General features: G+C 39.3%; 1 protein-coding gene and 1 pseudogene across 2 annotated transcripts in view; both read left to right on the top strand.

Annotated features, from left to right (window-relative positions):
• Window positions 1-2,243: 2,243 nt before the first annotated feature.
• On the top strand, window positions 2,244-2,381 carry LOC117286071 (annotated as a pseudogene).
• Window positions 2,382-13,439: 11,058 nt separating this feature from the next.
• The window catches only part of Casp8ap2 (caspase 8 associated protein 2), a 34,001-nt gene continuing 24,609 nt past the window's right edge, over window positions 13,440-22,831 (top strand). For both annotated transcript variants that reach the window (XM_019208829.2, XM_019208828.2), the window contains exons 1-2: window positions 13,440-13,513; window positions 22,001-22,083. In XM_019208829.2, coding sequence (XP_019064374.1) covers window positions 22,029-22,083 — 55 coding nt within the window. In that variant the 5' untranslated portion in view covers window positions 13,440-13,513; window positions 22,001-22,028. The remainder of the gene's footprint in view (window positions 13,514-22,000; window positions 22,084-22,831) is intronic.

Below are 22,831 nucleotides of genomic sequence, written 5' to 3'. Positions count from 1 at the left end.
AGATGTGAAACTTCATTGGTTTTTTAATCTGTCACAGATAAATCAATATGATAAATGTATTCTTAAAGACTTATAAAGTGAGTTAATACCCTAAAATAGAGGCACCCTCATACACTCACAACAATAACTGAAATAACATTGTGGAAAGGTAAGATTGGCACTGTGTTACTGATGAAGAAGGAGGAGAAAAGCAGGAATGAGAACACTAAAGTTTAAAAGCCCTTGACATGGCAAACAAGTTGGTTTTTTAAATTTTTTTCCAAGTTTCCTACTCTCACTCTCACTAAAGTTATGCTGAATCTATGCAGTTGCCAGCTGACCCAACACAGAGACAAACAGAAAGGAACAGAAAAGTTAGAGAAAGCAGACATCTCAGAATAATGACAAAAGATGAAGATGCACATAGGGCGAACTCTCTGCCAGCTCTACTGCCTGTGTGCTAGTCCGTGCTCCCCATAACTGCAGTTGCAGGTATAGCTCAGTGATAGAGAAGATGCTTAGAGTGTGTGAGGCCCTGAGTTTCACAATCAGCACCAAAAAAAGAAAGACTACCAATATTTACCATGTCACTTTATTCACACCCAGTGAGAAAACTCTCTGTAGTAGGAGGGGTTGTAGGTTTTTTTGTGCACTTGTAAAACACATGGGAATGTGAAAGCTTACCGAACGAAGAGAAAGTACACATAGCAAAGGATGGCAACAGCAGAAGAGATAATTGCCTTCTGAAAGCTCACTTGTGCCAGGTCTCTCACCAGCTAATGTGATCCAGAGGACTTTACAATGACAAAATGAAGGATTCCAAAGAGAAATTGAAGGAATTAGGTTTACCAACAGATTCCTAGCAGGAAATTTGGAATTCTTCAGATATAAGGTGTCACCATGCCAAAAACAATGGCCATAGCAGTGATAGGAAAATAGAACTGCAAAAATAAAGACAAAGACCAAGGATTTTCCATAAATTTTAGCAGTAGACTCTTAATTCAAGCAATAGACTTCCAATTATAAGGCAGATAAAAAGAATTATTCTGGCTGAAGTCTACAGCAGAAGAGCCCAAGATACCTACCTGCCCTTCTCTCCTTCTTTCAACCTGAACCCAAATGAGAAACTTTGTTTGAAATTTTCTTCTAGAATGACCCTGTTTACACACAAAAAAAGAAGATCCAAAGATTATAAACTGCTTGCAAACACATCAGAACAACAGCAACAATTGCAGGTGAAATTAAATGTGTGATCATTAATACTGTGTCCTTTCCAATAGAGAATTTTATGTTTTTGTGTGATGTACACTTTTCTCCAGGAACAAAGTATGAAGACATCAGAAACAGAGTGCATTTGACAAATGAAGATTTCTCAAAGATCATTTATACTTCACTCTTCCATGTATGTGTTTGGCTTCAACATTAGAGCATTTCTGGGAAGATGAAATCATTTATTTTATAAAATACCTCAAAATCTTAGTAGTATGGGTACAGAATTCAACAACTTTGAAATCTATTACTGTTTACTTTTAGGTGCTTTATCAAAGGATAGTTCTAAGGTGCATGAAGTTAGGGCTCATCTTGCATTTATAAAAACTATTGTAGGACAGTATCAGTCTTACAAATTTAATGAATGTGTGAAAGGCAGCATTGACTATCTCACTTCTCTCTCACCATCTTCAGCCAGCTCCTCCTCCAATGTCAAGATGTCATTGAGCTACTTTAAGCTGTTACACTGGCTTTTAATAATATGAATTTATTCTACGGATAAGCCCATACATGATGTGTTCAAAATGACTTTTTGTAACCTTGGTAACATTTGTAAATGAAGGAAACACCAAAGTGTCCATCAGTTGGGAACTTGTAAAGTAATCTTGACATTCACACAATGGTGTATTTTCAGCTATATAAAAGAATTTAAAGATATGCCTATATGAAATATTCTCCAAATATTACATTCTGATATAAAAATAGCAAGATACAACTCAGAACTGAAAAAATTATGCTACCTTTTGTGTAAGGAAAGGAAAGATTTAAAATATGCATTTTATTTGCATAAAGAAATATTGTGGCTGAGCATGGAAGTACATGCCAGCTACTCAGGAGGCTGAGGCAGAAGGATCACAAGATCAAGGCCAGCCTGGGCAATTTAGCAAGTCCCTGTCTCAAAATGAAGAATTAAAAAAGCCTAGGGAACCTCAGTGTGAAGACCCTGAGCTCAATCCCCAATCTGTTAATCAATAAATAAAATTTTAAAATGAAAGAAATTGTGTGAAAGGAGAAGAGGTTAGCATTCACCTTGACAAGGATGAAAAAGGCCCTCAGCCCTGAAACCATACAGTTTGAAATATGTACAGTTAAGGCATTTTCACCTAGTTGTGTCACACTAGCCATCATTTTTTATATATATCCTCAATCAAGAATTATTTAGTAATAAATAAAAATGAAACCATATCATTTGCAGGAAAATGAATAGAAGTAGAGGATAGCATATTAAATGAAATAAACCAGACACAGAAAGACAAGTATAACATGTTTTCTCTTATATAGAGAGGCAACCAAACAAATAAAAGACAACATGGTAGTAGAAGGGGGATTCTTAGTGACTGGGGAAGGGAGCTGGGAGAAGAGAGAGGAAGAGAGTAGAATAGAGTGGGTAGGCATGATGGATGTATGATGTACGCAAGTGAGGAAATGTCATAGTGAATCTCATTAATTTGTACAATTAGTATGTGGTAATAATTATAATAAAATTTTAAAGTATTTTTTGTTTGTTTTTGGTACCAGGAATTGAACTCAGGACCTTGTGCTTGCAAGGAAGGCAGCGGGACCACTGAGCTAAATCCCTGGCCCTAAAGTATTTTTAATACTGACCCGGGGTAAGGCTTAGCAGTACAGCACTAGCTTAGCACACATATTGCTGTGGGAGCATAAACATTATACAGATATGTAAGAACACAATGCATGAGGCTACCCAAACATTGTACACAAAGACAGGGATGGAAGGAAGACTTTCTACTTTTATACATATTTAAACACACAAACATTTAAGTTTAAAAATAACTTATTTAAATCAGACCCAATGGTTCATGGCTATAATTCTAACTATTATGGAGACCGAAGAAGGAGGATTCCAAGTTCGAGGTCAGCCTGGGTCATTTAGTGAGGTCCTGTCTCAAGAACATGAAAACAGGAAAGAAGATAATGACATAGAATCTGTCAGTCTTTCCAGGACTTAGACTCATAAAACCTTAGCAAAGAGTAACTGGAGAATCTGAACAAAAGGCAGGGAAAAGTAGGATGGACCATTAAAGCCAGTATCTAGGGAGAAGAACCTATCTCTACAAATGCAGGGTAAGCCCAAAGAGGGTCAGCAGCCCAGGGAGAAACAGTGAACTGGTACAGCAGTGCTAGCACTAAGAAAAATCCATGGTTATTGTAAAATGCAAAAACAGCATAGGTTTTTACCCTGAAAGTAACTCCTTCTACATGTCGCATTAGAAATGGACAAGAAATCAACTGAAGCCTCTGCCATATTTGAGAGCAATTAACCAAGAGCCATTTTGAGAGGTGGTTAATTGTTTAAGACTGTGCTACTCCAATAATCAGAACTCTTAAAACAACTATACTTCAAGGTTTCTGGGGGTAACTCTATCATAATGAGTGGATGGTAGACAGCTACAAGAGACAATCACAGAGAGGACATTGGCAGGAGACACCTTGAGAAATTTAAACTCAGGCCAGGAAGGACACAGAGGTCCCGCTCTATGTAGTGAGAAACCAGGCTGGTCGAATGCAGTTTTCAGAGAGGGGTGGGTCCGAAAGTGCTGGCATTAAATTCAGCACATGGCTTGACACCTCCCTCCTGTCTTGATGCCTGTATGCAGCACAGAGCTCAGCAGTCTGTTGCTTTCCCCATCTGTCAACATGATCAGGGAACTGGGAGCAGCAGGAGAGAATACTGGGTGGACACCACTAACTGACTACACCTAGCAGGAAGGCAGAAAAAGAGTCAAGAGTGTAAACAAAGTAGGGCTGAGTAATGACTCACTGTCCACTCCCATATCTGGTAAATGCCAAATCTGCAGGCCCTGGGTAGGGGCACTCATTCAGATACACAGAGACATTTTTTCCTTTCTTTTATTTTTTAAAATTAATTCTACTGGTACACTTTAGATATACGGAAAGATCACATTCATAATAGGAAATTTGTACCTGTCCATCATATATCATTTCTTCATTTTTCCCCACATTCCTCTCCCCTCCCTTCAACTCTACTTCCTCTCCTTATTTACAAAGCTTTGTTTCCATTTTTTTCCTTCTATTCTTTTTTTCCTTTTCCCTTCCTTCCTTTCCCCTTCCCCCCTCCTTTGTTCCCCTTCCAATTTGAACATTTTCTTCCTATTTCCCAATATCTCTCATTCATTTTTGTCTTCATTTGCACTTTTTGTTCTCACACAAGAGAAACAATGTGGTATTTAAATATATGTGTACAATTTATTTCACCTAAAAGTATGGTCTTGAGGTGCATGCATTTACCTAGGAATGGCTTCAGTTTATTCCTCTTTGTTGCAGAGTAGTACTCCATTATATATGAAAACCACATTTTCTTTATTCATTCAACCAATGATGGGTATCTAGGCTATTTCCAAGATTTATCTATTACGAATTGTGCTGCTATAAATATGGGTGTGCATATATCAGTGTGATATGATGCTTTTAAATCTTTCGAGAAAATCCTGAGAAAGGGAATAGCTGCATCAAATGGCACCTCTAGTTTCAATTTTTTGTGGAATATCAAAACTGACTTTCATGGTGGTTGTACCAATTTACACTCCCACCAACAGTGGAGAAGGGTTCGTTTTCCCCCACAGTTTCACCAGTATTTATTATCAATTGATTTTTTTTTTTTTGAGACAGAATCTCACTACGTAGTTGAGACTGACCTGGAACTAATTGTGTAGCCCAGGCTGGTCTCGAACTCACAGTGATTCTCTTTGCTCAGCCTCCTGAGTGCTGGGATTACAGGTGTGCACCACCACGCCAGGCTTATCAATTGATTTTTTTAATGATAGTTATTCTTTCTGGTCTGAGATGCAATCTCAGTGTTGTTTTAATTTGCATTTATTGAATGATCAGTGATGTTGAAATTTTAAAAATGTATTTATTTGCTGTCTGTACTTCTCAATCTAAGAAGTGTCTATTTATTTCAGATGCCCATTTTTGGTTTGGGTCTTTACATTTGAGGGGTCAGATTTTTTTGTTGTTGTTCTTTACATATTCTGAATATTAGTCTTTTGTCTGAGGGATAGATGGTAAAAATGTTTTCCCATTCTGTGGATTGTCTCTTCACTCTGTTGGTGGTTTCTTTTGCCTTGCAAATTTTTTAATGTGATGAAATCCAAGTTGTTGGTTGTTTGTAATATTTACTGTGCGGCCAGGGTTTTGTTCATAAAGTCTGCCTATACCTATGTCTTCAAGAATTTTACCTATGTTATCTTCCAGGAGATTAAATGTTTCTATTTTAATATTTAGATTTTTGATCCATTTTTATTTTAGTTTAGTGCATGGTGAGGGATATGGGTCTAGATTTCATCTTCATTTTGTGGAAAGCAGTTTTCCAAGCACCGTTTATTGAAGAGACTATCTTTCTTCCAGAGAAGGTGTTTGGCCCCTTTTTCAAAACTAAGATGGCTGAGTGTGACTAGAGTTGTTTCTGCATCTTCCATTCTGTTCCACTGATCCTTGGTCTGTTTTGTGTGTGTGCGTGTGCGTGTGTGTGTGTGTGTGTGTGTTTGCCAGTGCCATGCTGTTTTTGTTCTTTTGGCAGGGGTACCAGGAATTGAACTCAGGACCTTGCACTTGCCAGATAGGTGCAGTGCCACTCAGCTAAATCCCCAGCCCACCATGCTGTTTTTACCACTAGCTTTGTAGTATAATTTCATGTTGGGGATTGTGATGCCAACTGCCTTGCCTTTGTTGCTTTTGCTATTCTAAATCACGGGTAAGTTTTTTGATTCATGTCATTTTTTTCTTTGTTGGTCTTTGGGAGAGAGTGGAGTTTTTCTTTTTCTTCTTTTCTTTTGCTCCGTTTTTCTTATTTTTATTGTTTGTTCTTTTCTGTACTTTTATCTAATTCTATCAATTTTGTTACTTTTTTTTTTTTTTTTTTTAAACCAGGGATCAAACTCAGGACCTGCGCTTTTGAGGCAGGTGGTGCCACTGCTGAGCTAAATCCCCAGCCCATTCTGTTACTCTTTAACTGTATTTTTCATGTCACTTTTCTCTCCTCATCTCCCATTTCTTCCTTTTTTCAAATTTTACTTCTCTCATTTCCCTGTACCCAACTCCTCCATTTTTATTCATACTGCTCTTAAGCTTTATTTTTATATATTTAGTTGACTATTCTATTATTATTGAATTTTTTCTATTGTTAATGGTGATATACTTGTTAGATTTAGTAGAAATATATTGTATGTCAACATTTGGTTGGCCTTTGCGTCTAGATTATTGTAGTTCTCTTTTCTATTGTTAAGGTGGCAGAGTGGTAGGTTCTACTGGTTCTAATGTTATGTCAATATTTGGTTTGCCCCAGCCAGGGATGTAGCTCTCAGCACAGTGCCTGCCTGGCAAGTGTGAGTCTCTGAGTTCAATTCCCTAAAAAAAAAAAAAAAAAAAAAGGCCAGATGTGGTTGTGCATGCTTGTAATCCCAGCATTCTGGAGGCTGAGGCAGGAGGATTGCTGTGAGTTCAAGGCCACCTTGGGCTACACAGTGAGTTCAAAGCCAGTTTGAACAACTTAGTGAGTCCCTGTCTCAAAAAAGAAAAAAAAATCAGTTTGCCTTTTTGCCTAGATTATTGTAGATTTCTTTTCTACTGTTAGGGATGTATCTTAGTTACTTTTCTCATTGCTGGGACAAAATAATTGACACAAGTTAAAAGAGAAAAGGTGTATTCTAGCTCAATTTGTAGAGGTTTCAGTCCACAGTCAGCTGCCTTCAAGCAGGGCAGCAAGGCAGAGGGGTAGGGCAGAGGAGAAGTAGTTTATCGCAAGGCAGGAAGCAGAACAGCTTTTTTCTACTTTCCTTTTGTAATTCTATCCAGGCTACAAGCCTATTTCTTGGTGCCACCCACACTCGGGGGCGAGGCTTCCCTCTTCAGTAATTCCATCACCCACAACTATGCTAAACCAATCCGTGGACTAATCCATTTATCACACACCCATGATCCAGCCACCTCCCAAAAGCACCACCCGGAGCATATGAGGTTTTGGGGGCAGTATCTAAATATAAGCCATACGAGCGTAATACACTAGTAACTTTTATTGATTCTTATGGTGTGCCAATATTCAGTTTGTCTTTGACTCTCTTATTTTTGCTAATTTCTTTGCTATTGCAAGTGGTAGCATAATTGTTGCTATTAATTGGTTTTTAATGTATGCCAATATCTGGTTTGTCTTTGTATAATCAACATTACTACAGTTGTTTCTACAGAACTGGGTACTAGACTAATTTCATGGCACACTTTCCTCCACATATTAATGATGGAGGTAGTTGAATCTTGGGACAGAAAAAGGCTTAGAGTGAGCCATGCCCCACTGGAAAGTAGACACTAGCTAAAGATACCTCTGTACAGCAACAAAATTATTCTACTTTAATCAATCCTCAGCCCTCAGCACAAAAAAAAAAAAAAAAAAAAAAAAAAAAAAAAAAAAAAAAAAAAAGATCCACGAACCCCCAAAAAAAAAAAAAAAAAAAGAAAGAAAAGAAAAGAAACATGAGAAAATAAGGCAACAAAATGCCTCCAAAAAATCTCCCAAAACCAATCTATGGGGCATTGATAAGAAATAGTATAGTTACGTGAAGTGATAAAAGAGGAAACAAAAAATAATTGGTGAAGTGTTTGGTCAGCTAAAAAATGATACATCTAAACAGATTATGAGCTTAATAAAAAATGATCAGTAATCTTACAGAAGACACTAATAAAAAGCTAGCTGAGCTAAACAAAATTATATAAAACATAAATGATAATGTTAGTGGAGGACTAGAGTCCATGAAAATGTTCCAAACAGAAATCCAGATTAAAAATTCCATTGAAAGTATGGGTAGCAGAAGTCACCAGTGTGAAGACAGCATGTCATAACTAGAAGATAGGGTTGCTGTCAGAGATGACATATTCAGAGATACATTTAAAACAAGAGAATATAAGAAAATGAATCCAATAGCTGCTAGATGATGCAAAGAAGGTTACGATTAACTGGACTTAGTGAAAAATCATAAGACAGTACAAATAGCATAAAAACCTGCACAAAGGCCTGAGTTTGATCCCTGGCACAAAAGAAAAGGAAAAACATATATGGCTTTTCAAGATTTGATCTCAGTTATAATGGCTAAATCTTGGAAGGAGCCTATATGATCATCAACAGATGAATGAACAAAGTAAATGTATTTAGCTTCTGGGAAGCTTCTGGGAAGATGATAGAGTGGTGAGCAGCAGAAAATATTCTGACATTGGAATATAGAGGAATGAGGAGGAGAAGAAGAGAAGCGGGTCTGGACCTAGAAAGGATCTTAAGTGAGAATTAAAGTCCACAGGGAGAGCCAAAAGAGAGACTCCAATGAAAAAGAGGTTGTTGGCAGGTGGCTTTGTCCCAAAGTCCAGACTCATGGTGTGGGGAGGGTAGGTCGAACCTGCAGACGTACGGTAAGTACTGGAGAGACCCTAGAGGCCTCCACAGAGAACAGCACCAGTGAGCCGGACGTGGTGGCGCACGCCTGCAATCCCAGCACTCAGGAGGCTAATGCAGAAGGATTTATGTGAGTTTGAGACCAACCTGGGCTACATAGTGAGTTCCAGGTCAGTCTCAACTACATAGTGAGACCCTGTCTCAAAAAACCAAAACAAAACAAAAAACAAAAAAAAAAAGAAAGGCACCAGTGGAAAGGAGCAGTGGATGCAGCAGACAGCAGTGAGAGCAGAGTTATTTGAGTTCAGAAATCACCCAAGAGAGGGAATCGACCAGTAACCATCTTGGAGAGGGGCCAGCTGACACAGAACTCAGAACAGCTACAGGCCAGCTCCATGTAGTGGCTCCTGATGTCTCAGTGAGTGTGCTGAGTACTAGTCTGTAGGAAGTCAGGGATCGGAGTTCAAGCTGGACGGAGGCACACGTACTGTGGCTGACTAAATAAATCTGAGGTCCCAGCCTCATAGCCAGAAACCAGTCTGAATACAGTGTAACTAAAGGTCCAGCCTTCCTGGAATTATCTACTATCTCACCATAAATCCAAGGCTGGCTTGCTGGGATTACACAACTTGGATCTGGACTCTGCCCGCATTGTCTACCAGTGACAACAGAGACACACTTTTAATTGGACTTTTTTTCTTTTCTTTTCTTTTTTCTTATTTTCTTCTCTTTTCCTCTTTTCTAGTTTTTGTTCTGGTTCTGTTTTACTTTCTCTTGATTGTTCTTGTTATTACATGAGTGTGAACATGGTTTCTAGTTTTTTTGGTGGTTGTTCTATTCTGGGTTCGTTTTTATTTATTTTTTCTCTCTTTCCCTCCTGTCTTCTTCACCAATTTCCCAAAGTTTGTATGATCATTTGGCCTCCATCCTCTCTTCTAAACTCTTCTTCTATTTCTCTATTGCACCCCTCTAACCCCTTCTAAATCTCCCCTTAAGATAAAAACACATAGTGAGGGCTTATGTATTACATACAATTTTCCGGTTTGTGCTGGAGTTTGTTCTATAACCACAAATCTAATTCAGACAGTTAAAGATGCCAAAACATCTCCAGATGCACCCAGCTACCTCATCTTTGACAAAGAAGCCGACCATCCTCACTGGAGGTAAGATAGTCTCTTTAATAAATGGTGTTGGAAAAACTGGATTTCAACCTGCCAAAGATTAAAACTAGACCCTTATCTTTCACCATGCACTAAACTAAAATCCAAGTGGATTAAAGATCTAAATATTAAAAAAGAAACACTATCTTGCTGGAAGATAAGTTAGGCAGAACTCTTGAAGACATTGGCATAGGAAAAGACTTTATGAACAAATCCTCAGGAGCAAGGGAACAAACATAAAGAATCAATGACTGGGATCTCATCTTTTTAAAAATTTTCGGCACTGCAAAAGAAACCACCAACAGAACTAAGAGACAACCTACAATGTGGGAAAAAATTTTTACCAGCTCAGACAAAGGGTTCTTATCTAGAATATATAAAGAACTCAAGACAATCAGCCCCCCCAAATATAAATACCCAATTCAAAAATGGGCATCTGAAATGAACAGACATTTCTCAGACAAAGAAGTAAAAGTGGCAAGTAAATATATGAAAAAATGTTCCGCATAACTGCTCATTTGAGAGATGCTGATGAAAACAATATTGAGATTCCACCTCACCCCACAAAGAATGGCTGCTATCAAGAAATCAAACAATAACAAATGTTGGTGGGGTTGTGGGGAGAAAGGAACCCTTCTCCATTGTTAATGGTAGTGCAGACTGGTGCAGCCATTGTGGAAATCAATATGGAGATACCTCAAAGTCCTGGGACTAGAGGTTCCATTTGACCCAGCCATCCCTTTGCTGGGTATCTTTCCAAAAGAATTAAAAGAATCATATCACAGTGATATGTGTGCACCTATGTTTATAGTGGCACAGTTTGTAATAGCCAAAACTTGGAAACAGCCCATTTGCCCAGGAGTTGGAAACTGGATAAAGAAGATGTGGTTTTTCTATAAAATGGAATACCACTCAGCCATAAAGAATGAGAAATTAGATTCATTCATAGGAAAATGGATACATATTGAGAATATACTCCTAAGTGAAATAAATAAGTCACACATGTGTAAATACCAAATAGTTTTTCTGGTGTGAAAAACTATAATAGTACATAAGACCCTAATGAGATAATTGACAATGTGAAATAGGAAGAAAAGGCCTAAAGGTATAGGGAAAATGGGAAGGGTAGGGAAAAGGTAATAAGGGAAAAAGAAGAAAGTATGAGAAAATGAAAAAATGGAAATAAAATGTTTGTAAATGGGGAGGGGAGGAGGGGGTAAAGAGAGGGCAGGGACAAGGGGGGAAAATGAGAACCAAGACCTGTTATGTAAAGGTACAAGATCCCAATAATGAATGTAACTGTACTGTATACCTAAAATGTACAAATAAACTCAATGAAAAAAAAAAGATTCCAAAATAAAAGTTACCACAGTTTGTCATTTTCTAGGGGTTTGATGATATTGTTATTGTTGATTGTACTGCTTTAGCCAAGGAGACATAATTATATTAATCAGATGTTCTTCCTAGTATATCAAGGTTGACATTGCCTATGGGTCTTAAAAAATACTATAGGCCAGTGCCAAAGAATACCAATTCTTTCAGGAAGATAACAATTTGTGGGCTCTGAATTTTTTTTTTTTTTTTGGTACTGGAGATCGAACTCAGGACCTTCTAGAAAAGGCCCGTGACCCATCCCTTAACAGAAAACCCAAAAACCCTTATTAATTCCTTGTATGCTTGCTATGTGACTTGCTTCCCCATTGGGTCACATTTAATCAAAACTAAGCAACTGTATTTGTAATCTTACTGGTTGACTATAGTTTTGTACCACCTTGAACCCACCTCACCTCGCAGCTTTGTTCCATAAAAAACCTGGAGACAGGGACCCCAGGCAACCCATTTTCTCCAGTCCTCCTTCAGTCTCTCTTAGAAAGCTATCTTTCTCCCAATAAAATTTTCCTACCCTTAATCTCCGTTGTTCCTAGAATTCATTCTTCCATTTTAGAGAACATAAAAGTCGAGTTTCAGATATCTAGCACATTTAGGAGTTACATCTACTTCCCCTATATCACTGGGACACAAAGAGATGCTGTGATATTTTGGAAATTGGAAGGGGATCTTGAAATGGAGGGCGGAGCTAAGGAGGGGAAAGAAAAGGGACGTGAACAGAATTAAAATGAATTATGTATATATACCAACTCCCCACAATGAATGTAATCATGTACTGCAAACACCAACTAATTTAAACAAAAGATCTAGGGAAGGGTAGGCAAAAGGAAATAAGGGACAAGAAAAAATATGAGAAAAGGAAAAAATGGAAACAAAGTCTTTGTAAATAGGGGAGAGTGGAGCGGGTGAAGAGGGCAGGGGAAGGGGGAATAAATGAGAACCAAGACCTGTCATGTAAAGGTACAAGATCCCAATGATGAATGTAACTGTACTGTATACCTAAAAAGTACCAATAAACTGAATAATGACAAAAAATAAACGAAACATCTGATCCCTGCCTCCCTCTTTAGCCTCACCTGAGTGTGTGTGTGTGTGTGTGCGCGCGTGCGCGCGTTCTAGGATAAAACCCAACACCTCAAGCATGCAAGTATGAGCTGTCAGGGAGCTACACCCCGAACCCCTCATCTTCCACACTATCTCCTTGCAACAAGGTGCACCTGGTACCTGCCCTGTAACGTCTATATTCCTTCCCTGGCTCTTCTTCTTAAGACTAACCGTCCACCTGATTAACTCCTCCTGCGAAGCAAGGCTGGACAGGGAAAATCTAGCAAGCCAGGGCTCTCCCAAAACAGTCTCCAAAATGGGGTCTCTCCGAAAATCTAAATATATGCAGTAAGTACGACTGTTGTGATAACTAAAATGGCCAAACATGGGCTGAGCTGGATGGTGCACACCTATAATTCCTGATAGGAGGATGAAGCAGGAGGATTGCAAATTCAATTTTCGGGGGGTACCGGGGATTGAACTCGGGTCCCTGCGCTTGCAAGGAAGGCCACAGAACCGCTGAGCTAAATCCCCGGCCCCATGGGATTGCAAATTCGAAGTCAGCCTGGACAAATAAGGGAGTTCTTCTTTCACAATCACCCAGCACTTGGGAGCCTGCGGTAGGAGGATCGCCATGAGTTTGAGGCAGCCTCGGCTATATCGTGAGTTCAAGGCCAGTCTGAAATGCATAGCGAGTCCCTGTCTCAAAATACCAAAAACAAACAAACCAAAATGGAGACGCAGATGAAATAGCCGAGGAAGGTGGCTTTTAGTTCTGGCTGCTAAGAAGCAATTCAGGAATTTTGCTTTCTAAAGACTCTATGTCACACTCCGCTAAACTAGTATTGTTTAGAAGAATTTATAGAAAAAACGGATCAAGGGACCGTCTAAGCGTAACACTTCACTCTCCCTTTCATTAAAGGGCTCCACCAAGTCATACCCTACTTCCGCCCAAGTCCCGCCCCTTCCGCCGTGAAGTTCCGCCCCGTAGTGGTCCCCGCCACATTACGCTCCGCCCCTTTCCTTAGTTCCTACGGAAGACTACCGGGAGTTTGGCGCGAACTGGGTTTTTTTCACCCCTTCCAAAGGCGGGAACTAGTTGTGTGCGCCGCAACGTGCTTTGCGTCTGAAATGATTGGTCGTTGGCGCTTAGTACCGCCTCCGCATCTTGATAACGTGCCGGTATTGGTGGAGACTCCAGAGAGCCCTCAGTGTCCAGAGAGGATCCTAGGATATCTTGGCCCGGGCTGGGCGGGTAAGTTGCTTTGGGTACCGGCCTCGCACCGTGCTGCAGCGGTGAGGCTACATGGTTCAGTAGTGCTTGAGGCTGGGCGCGTCTGGGAAGCCGTACAGTCAGAGGGAGTCCGCCTGGAGCCAAGTCCGTGGGGAAAGGGCTGCGCCTGACGTCCGGGTGCCTCAGGTAGCCACGCTCTCCCCGCCCCAAGAGCTCTTGGCTCTTGCTCCGCTTCCCTCTGTGGTCCCTGAGAGGTCTGGGAGGAGGCTGGGTTCTCACCCAAAGAAGGATTGATTGCACTCGACCCTTGTTGTCGTCCGTGCTCCCCCCACCCCCCGGAGCAAGCTCGCTTTGGTACATAATCCTAAAGGTTTCAGGTGGAATTTTCTGAAAAAATGGCTTTCCCTAGTGTCAGGTGATCACTAACAATTGTTGCTTTCGAAGTTATCTTGATCTCTACGACACATAGTAAGCTATGAATATAGAATTTGTAGGATGTTAGCGTTTCTGCTTCAGGATCAAGTTGGCTTTGACTGACTTTTCTACACTTCCCTGGACTCGACAGTTCCAGCCCCAAACCTTTTCTCCTCTCCTGAAGGCCCTCTGCCCATCTCCTGAGGCCATCAGGGCAGGGGAAGAATTTTCTCCCCGCGCCCGAATTATTTTCTCCTAGCATTTTTTGATGTACAGCAAGAGATGGTATCCTTTAAAATATATATTTGTACTCTAATAAATATCATTTAGTTTTTGTCATATGGCTTTAGAGATATGCCTAGATAGTGTAATCCCTGCTCTGCCACTTACCAAATCCCTTGGGCAAATTTTCTTGGGTAAATCTATTTCTTCATCTGTAAAATGGGGGAAAAGAATAATATAGGTCTTACAGGACTTAAAGATTCAGAGTAAGTTAATAATGTATGTAAAGCATTGAGGTGAGTACCTGACACATAATAAATGTGCAGTATATGGTAACTTGTTGACCTTTGAACCTCACATCTTGGAAGCCTAGAAATACAGGCTATTCCTCTGACCTGGCTTTTTCCTATTTTTCCCTACAAATGCTTGCTTCTTTGTCTCAGTTTTTAAAATAAAACTTTCGGGCCGGGGATTTAGCTCAGTGGTTCAGCTACCTGCCTCAAAAGTGCAAGGTCCTGAGTTCATCCCTGGTACCCAAAAATAATAATAATAAAACTTCTTTGATGCTGCCTTTGAAGGCATTGTCCTATCATAAAACAGTAGGTGAGCCTTCTGTTATCTATTTTATCACCTCTGAATCCACTGGACTTATATGAATAGTTGGACACAGTGGCACACATCAGCTACTCAGAAGGCTGAGGCAGGAGGATTCCAAGTTCAAGGCCAGCCTGGGCAACTTAGACCTCCCCTCAAATTTTTAAAAAAGGGCTAGGTATGTACCTCAGTGATAGAGTGTTTGCTTAGCATTCATAAGGCCCTGGGTCCACTACCTAGTACTAGAAAAAAAAAAGGAAGAAAGAAGGAAAGATTATATATGACTAAGTAAGTTCCAACTCTCTACACTGAGAAATGACCCAGGGACTTGCACATATATGCTCTACCACTGAGTTACACACCCAGCCCAGCAACTCCTCTTAATCATTACTTTAAATTTTTGCCTCTGTGCTTTTCAGAGGTGAACCACTCCCATTAGTACTAACTCTCATTTTATACCAAGAATTTAAAATGGGGGAAGGTGAGAATATAAAAAACGTTCCTTTTCCCAAAATACTCTGTGCCTACTGTTCCTCTTCCTCCTCCCTTTTCTTTTCAGGAGAATCACTGGCCTTTGTGATTTTAAGAGTGTAATCTCAACTGTCACCATCATGTTGATAGGTCAAAAATCATAGTATCTTTTCTTTTGTGCATTATAGTATTTCAGCTTGGTTACACATCTTCATCTGAATGTTGTACAGATAATTAATCATGTCTTTGCTTTTCCAGTGCTACTTATACTATGACTTCTACCTTGTTACTAAAGAGAAATTTCAGAGTCATCTTTAACAAACTAAGGACATCATTAATTTAACAAATATTCTTTTATTACTTAACAACGCACCAGGCCCTGTGCTGAGAGCTAGGGATAGAGCAGTGAACAAAACTGAGATGATCCCTATCTTCATAGAGCTTATAATATAGTGGGTGAGATGGGCATTTCCCCAAGAAGTCCACAAAAAATGTAACCATGACAGGTGTGGTGCCACACCCCTGTAATCCCAGCTCTCAAGAGGCTGAGGCAGGATCATTGCTGTGAGTTTGAGGCCAGCCTGAGCTATATAATGAGTTTAAGGGCAGCCTGAGCTGTGTAATGAGACCCTGCCACCCCAAAAAACCTTCAGTAGGTGCTAGGGCTGTTGTTTCTGTGGTAGCGTGCTTGCCTACCATGTGTGGCTAGAATCTGATCTCCAGCGCTGCATAAATGAATAAATACCTAAAAACTTTTAAGACACCCAATCCTTACAAGAGGCAGTCCAAGTATGTATCTTAATCATGTAGTATACTGTATCCTGTGATTACTTTTTTTCCCCTGTGTTAGGGTTCAAACCCAGAGCCTAATGCATGCTAGCCAAGCTCTCTACTACCTTAGCCCCTTTCTAAAATTCCCAGCTGGACTCAGTTGTGAACTTGTAGGTAGATATGGTAGGGACCAGATATGAACAGATGGGGTTAGGAAGTATGTTTGGAAAGAGGAACTGAATTTATGTGACTTTGTGGTTTTGGAAACTCGGGAATTGTGAACGATAGAGCTAGAAAGGTAGGTACTGTACCAGTAAATATCAAGAAGTTTGGACTTACTAGGTATTGGGAAGTAATGGAAAGATTTTGAGCAGGAGATTATATGAGCAAGATTGCCATAGAAGAACTAACCTGATAGTTATGTATAGCATGTATTTGGAGTAGGGGAATGATTTGGTAACTTGTGAGTGTGAAACAATGTCAAGAATGGAGATAAATGGGAAAAACATTGCAGGGATAGCATCAGGAGCCCGTACGTTACAGAATGTTAGTGCTGCTCTAGGAAACAGGTCAAGAAGTGAACAGATACTGATTAAAAGATCTCTTTGGCACTGGGTGAGTTTGTACTTACAGGAGTGTATCTGTTGTCTTTAGCATTTTACTGCTGACTCCAGGTTTGTATTTTAGTATAAGCAGTTTGTAAATTCAAGTAGTCTGAGGAGGCAGACTAAATCTGCTCTAGTTCCCCAACTTTTGACATATTGTTTTCTCTTACCCTTTTGTTTTTACCTACCAATAGTTTAACTCAAAGAAATCATTTATGCTTGTGCAGTTTAAGAAAGGTTCGAGAATGCTTTTGTTTGTGAATAATTTGGTTTGCAAAGAAAAGTGTTTGGAAAAATTTTGTTTTTGTTTGCAAGCTCTACATCAACTGATAAAACATGACTACAGTCATCTTTCCTGCGCAAACACAAACATGGTCATCTTTTCCAATACTGTGGAGCAGATTAAGTTCCTCAGTGAAGGTACCATTGTATTGATAGCTATGAGTTCATCACCTTAGAAAACTATTAAATACATTTTTGTAAGTTCCCCAAAAGTAGATGTAGTTATGCGTTATTGAAATTATACTAACCACAGCTCTGTGAAATTCTTTAATTGTGAGTGTTTTATGATAAATGAAACTAAATGGGCTTTGAGTAAGGGCATGGCATCCTCTTAAGAGTAAACTTAGCTTCATTGAATGGATAGACATATTTGGCTAGGTTAGTCTTTTTGGCTGATTTCCTTGATTATTTACGAATATTTATGGAGTTTCTTTTTTGTTTGTTTTTGTTTTTGTTTTGTTTTGTTTTGTTTTTCCTGTACCAGAGATTGAACTCAGGACCTTGCACTTGGGAGGCAGGTTCGGTGCCACTGTGCTAAATCTCCATCCCCTGTTTTTTATTTTTTTGAGACAAGGTCTCGCTATGTAGTTTAGACTGGCCTTGCACACACTGTATAGCCTAGGCAGGCCTCTAATTCATGGCAGTCCTCCCAAGTGCTGGGATTACAAGTGTGTGCCATCACGCCCAGCTAGGAATATTTAAGTTTATGAATGTATATTAAGTATGAGACATACAGATATTTACAAAACTTGAGCTGGGGATTTAGTTCAGTGGTTCTGCTGCCTGCCTTGCAAGCGCAAGGTCCCGAGTTCAATCACCAGTACCAAAAAAAAAATTATACTCAAGTTAAAACTTGATCCTTTCCTTCAAGTAGCTCATGGTCTGTGTTACCAAATATTATCTTCTAGCCACATGTCTATTTAACTTTAAATTAATTAAAATTTAAAAATCAGATTTTCAGTAACTCCAGCATTTTACCTCACTCTGCTGCCTGCTATAGTCTAGGAACAGCTGGTTTAGAAAGTAGATGATTACATTAGAGGTTGCTAAGTGCAATAATAACATGTTCAATATGTTAATGGCATAAAGGCAGGAGGTTAAATGAGTTTGGGAAAAGGAGCATTCCAAGAATAAACCTAGAATAAGCATAATGAGATATTGTGGAGTTGAAGTACATGGAATATTTTAAGAATTTCAAGTGTAGACACTTCTGCTTTAATATTTTCTTGTATAGGGGGAGGGTGTGTGGGGGATTGAACCTGGGCCTTGTGCATCTTGTGCATGCTGCTATACACCTGCTCTAGGATTGAGCTGGACCCTCAGCCCCCTAAGATAGATGTGTGTGTGTGCATTCTTTATTAAAACTTTTAGTTCTATAGTATAATTTACCAAAGTGGTGTATGGAGAAAATACAAGTAGAATATCCAAGACCCACCTACATGTATCACTAGAGCACAAACAGAAGCAATAACAGTTTTAAAAATATTGAGTTTGTTTAAAAGATAGGTTAATTGGGTGTTGTGCCTGAAGCTAAAGTAGAAAGATCACAAGTTCAAGTTCAAGGCCAGCCTGGACAACCTAGTAGAGACTGTATTTTAAAAAGTAAAAGAGCTAGGGATGTAGCTCAATGCTCTTCCTAGTACCCCTCTTTCAAAAAATAGTTAGACTGTTAATACCCCAGAAAATTTAGTCAGTCCTCTGTAACCGCAGGTTCTAAATCCATGGATTGAAAATGTCCAAAGAAAAAAGTTGCATCTATATTGTAGATTTATTTCTTGTCATTACCATATTACCTAAACAATAAGTATAACAACTGTATACATAACATTTATACTGCCTCTGGTATTGTAGGCAACCTAAAGATGATTTAAAGTATGGGAGAATGTGGGTAAGTTATATACAGTACTATGAGATTTTATAGGAGCATTTGTGGATTTCGATATTGGTTGATGGGTTCCAAAGAAGGGGCTTTTGGAAGCAATCCCTGTGATTATTTGTTTTTTTGCTATTGTTTTGTTTTGTTTTTGTTTTTGGTACCGGAGATCAAACTCTGGTACTGGAGATCAAACTCAGGACCTTGTGCTTTTGAGGTAGGTGGCTGCACCACTGAGTTAAATCCCAGGCCCTTGTTTTGGGTTTTTTTGTTTTTGTTTTTGTTTTTGTTTTTGAGGCAGGGTCTCACTGTAGTTCAGGGTGGCCTTGAACTCACTATGTAGACCAGGTTGGCCTTGAACTTGCTGTGGTTCTGCCTCAGTCACTCAATGCTGGGATTACAAGCTCGGCTTCCTGTTGTTATTGAGGGACAATTCTATAGGTCTTTTCCTTAAGAAAAATGATAAAGATAGTTTTATTAAGGAAGGAATGAGGAAGGGTTGACACCATTGAGTTATGGAGATGAGAGAGAAACATTAGAGGTTGGATGTGTAAAGGTAGTTGAGGATTTTATGAGAAAAAAATGTGGCTGACTAGATGGATCTGGCTTATTGCTGTTCATTTTTGCACAAAGATTGAGGAAAAGAGCCGGGCATGGTGGTGCATGCCTGTAATCCCAGCACTCTGGGAGGCTGAGGCAGGAGGATCTCTGGGAGTTCGAGACCAGCCTGGGCTACATAGTGAGTTCCAGGTCAGTCTCAACTACATAGTGAGGCCCTGTCTCAAAAAACAACAACAAAAAAAGCAAAACAAAGATTAAGGAAAAGTAGGCTTAGGTCCTTGTAATATGAAAGTCTACTTGTATTGAGGAAAGAAAGGAGAGTGATGAATATCTAGGTTAAGTGTGTTACATGCAGAACTTGATAGGCAAGGGGCTTGAATCCAGAGCCTTGAATATGCTAAGCAAGTGCTCTACTTCTCAACCACATCCCCAGCCCAATGGTGCAAAATTTTAATATCCTGGGAAGAATACTGTATAGGTTAACATAATTTCTGCATTACACTGACATAATTTCCCTATTTCTCAGTAATGCATGAACTAGTTTGCATTATGTAAACTTGTGGTGATAACGAATATATTGTATGTTTAAATGGAGTAGGTAAGGGAAGCAGTATGAGATAGTTACAAAAGCAATGAGACATTCCTGGAAAGATACTGAATTCTGTTCTAGGGATGCTTAACTTGATTGTTTTGTTTTTTGCTTTTGTTTTGTGGAGCTGAGGATTGAACCCAAGACCTTTGTACTAACCTACATCCCTACTCCTTTTTATTTTTATTTTTTACTTTTTGTACTGGGGATTGAACTCGGGACCTTGCCTCTGTGAGGCAGGCGGCAGAACTACTGAGCTAAATCCCCAGCCCAACTCCTTTTTATTTTTTGAGACAAGTCTTGTTATATTGTCTGTGCTGGATTTGAACTTGTGATCCTCCTGCATCAGTTTCCAAGAGTGCTGAGATTATAGGGATGTACCACTATGCTTCGTTGTATAGGTTGTTACTGTTCTTGTATTTTTTTATGTGAGAGTAAAGCACCAGCTAGACATAAATTGGACTAATGTGGATGTGGAAAATGATGAGAAAGATTTAGGATACCTTTGTCAAATTAGTATAGTATTGAACATTTTGATCCTTTGTTTATGTCACTGTGTCAGGTGTCCTCAAGATCACATCCAGAATTGCTGACTAAAAGAGGACTTACAGAATTTACCATACAATTTATACACAGCTATATTTTATTACAATGAAAGGACTCAAAACACTGTCAGCAAAAGGAAATGAGGCCCATGGAGTGAAATCTATAGGAAACCAGGTTAACGTTCCAAGGTTCTGCTCCACTTGAGTCACACATGATGCTTTAATTACCTCAGCAATTAGTTGTGACTACATTTTTAAACAGTAGTCTACCAACCAGGGCAGCTCATTAGATTTATTGCCTATAGTTTTTTGTTTTTGTTTTTTTTTTTGTTTTTTGTTTTTTGTTTTTTTTGGTACCAGGGATTGAACTCGGGTCTATTGTGCTTGCAAGGCAGGCCACCAAACAGCTGAGATAAATCCCCAGCCCTATTGCCTATAGTTTTTATTGGGTACTGGTCGCATAGGCTGCCTCTTCCTGGCACTTAGTAAAGTTTTAAATTTCCGGAGGCAAAGCAGGTGTTTAGCATAAAACTTATTGTTTGCATGCCTAGCTTAGGCACAGTGAGCCACTTTTTATCAGTTCTGGGAGTTGCAGGAACTTTCCTAAATCCAATTTGTAGACTCTAGCCAACATCTTTTGGTGTTTTGGTTTTGGTATTGGTCTTGGTGTTGGTCTTATGAGACCATGGTTTACTGCCTGCTGGCCTTGAACTCACTGTGTAGCCCATGATGGCCTGTAATCCTCTTGGCTCAGCCTCCTGAATGCTGGGATTACAGACATGCACCACCGCATAGCAGCTCACAGCCTTTGTAAGCCAAGAAATCAAGTCTTTTCTACCCATGGTATATCATTGTCTTAATTTTCATTTCCTTTATTACTTAAAGTTAAATATCTTTTTATTCTAAAAGTTTTTTTTTTTTTTTTTTTTTCCTTCCAGTTTTTTGAGACAAGGTCTCCCTATTAGTCTGGCAAGCCTTGAACTCACTATGCAGCCCAGGCTGGCCTTGAACTCATGCCTTAGCTTCCTGAGGTCCTCCTGCCTCAGCTTCCTGAGTACTGGGATTACAGATGTGTGCCACCATGCCTGGCATTCTAAAAGCTTTTTTAAAAAATGTCTGTTTTTCTTTTAGGTCTAAGTGGGTTTTTTAAAGTCTGTTTGTATTTCTGGTTAATATTAATGTGTATATATGTTGGTGATAGTGGTGATGGTTAGTGCAAAGTTAATTTGTATTTTGTAATATTTTCTACCTCCTGTGTTGCTACATATCAAACACAAGGCCTTGTGCCTGCCAGTGTATTTTGGTCTATTTTATAAAATTAGCGTTGTTTACTTTGTGCTTAACCCTAAAATAATGTACTTAACCATATTAACTATCTTAATGTTTTCATTTTATAATTTCAACTTTTACTTTCTTTCTATTATCACAAGTCTGCTCTTTAGGATGGTAGAAAGTGAGTTCAGTTTCCAAATTTTGAAGTTGCTTTTTAACTTGAAGGTAGGATTATTCTGAAACTAGGTTTATTCTGTGAATTGTGAGGGTGATTTTAACAGTGGAAAATCTTTGTATTTAATACCTTAGATGGCAGCTGTCAAAAGGAAATAGGATCATGGCAGCAGATGATGACAATGGTGATGGAACAAGTTTATTTGATGTCTTTTCTGGTAAGGCTATTTTCAATTGTCTTAAGTTCACTTATTGTTATTTTTTAAAATTTTTTGTGCTGGGAATTAAACCCAGAACCCTACACATGCTAAGCATAATACTGCCACTAAACTAAAGTCCCAGCATCACTTTTTAAAATTACAAAGCATTTATTCTCATTATCGCTATCATTATCAACTTTTTCTCCCCACACATAAGTAAGCAAGTACAGTACAATGCCTGGAACACAACAAGTGCTTAAAAAATGTGAACTTTTTTTTCTTTTTTGTGGTGGTGAGGATCAAACCCAGGTCCTCACATATGCTGGCCAAGGCAAGCACTCTATGACTAAGCTCCACCCCCAGCCATCTACTTTTTTATTTAAAAAAATTTTTTTTTGGTAGTAGAAATTGAATGCAGAGCCTTAACACTGCGTTACCTCCCCAGCCCTTTTTATTTTTGAGACAGGATTTTGTTAAATTGCCCAGGCTGGGCTCACATTTGCAATACTCCTACCTTAGCCTCCCACAGTGCTGAGATTGCTGCTGTGTGTTACCACACCTGACTGTGTGGGGTTTTTTTGCTTTGATTTGATTTTTCATTGTTGGTGCTGTTTTTTTTGGAGTGGGGGGTACCGGCTCTCGAACTCAGGCCCTTGTGCTTGCAAGGCAGGCGGCAGAACCACTAGCTAAATCCCCAGCCCTGTGGTGGTGGTGGTGTTTGTGTTTGTGTTTGTGTTTTTTGCTTTGAGATGGAGTCTCCCCATGT

Source organism: Fukomys damarensis, unplaced genomic scaffold (genome assembly GCF_012274545.1).
Source record: "Fukomys damarensis isolate Sample0158 unplaced genomic scaffold, DMR_v1.0_HiC HiC_scaffold_14, whole genome shotgun sequence".
Lineage (NCBI taxonomy): Eukaryota > Metazoa > Chordata > Mammalia > Rodentia > Bathyergidae > Fukomys > Fukomys damarensis.
This window is presented reverse-complemented; position numbering and strand designations above follow the sequence as displayed.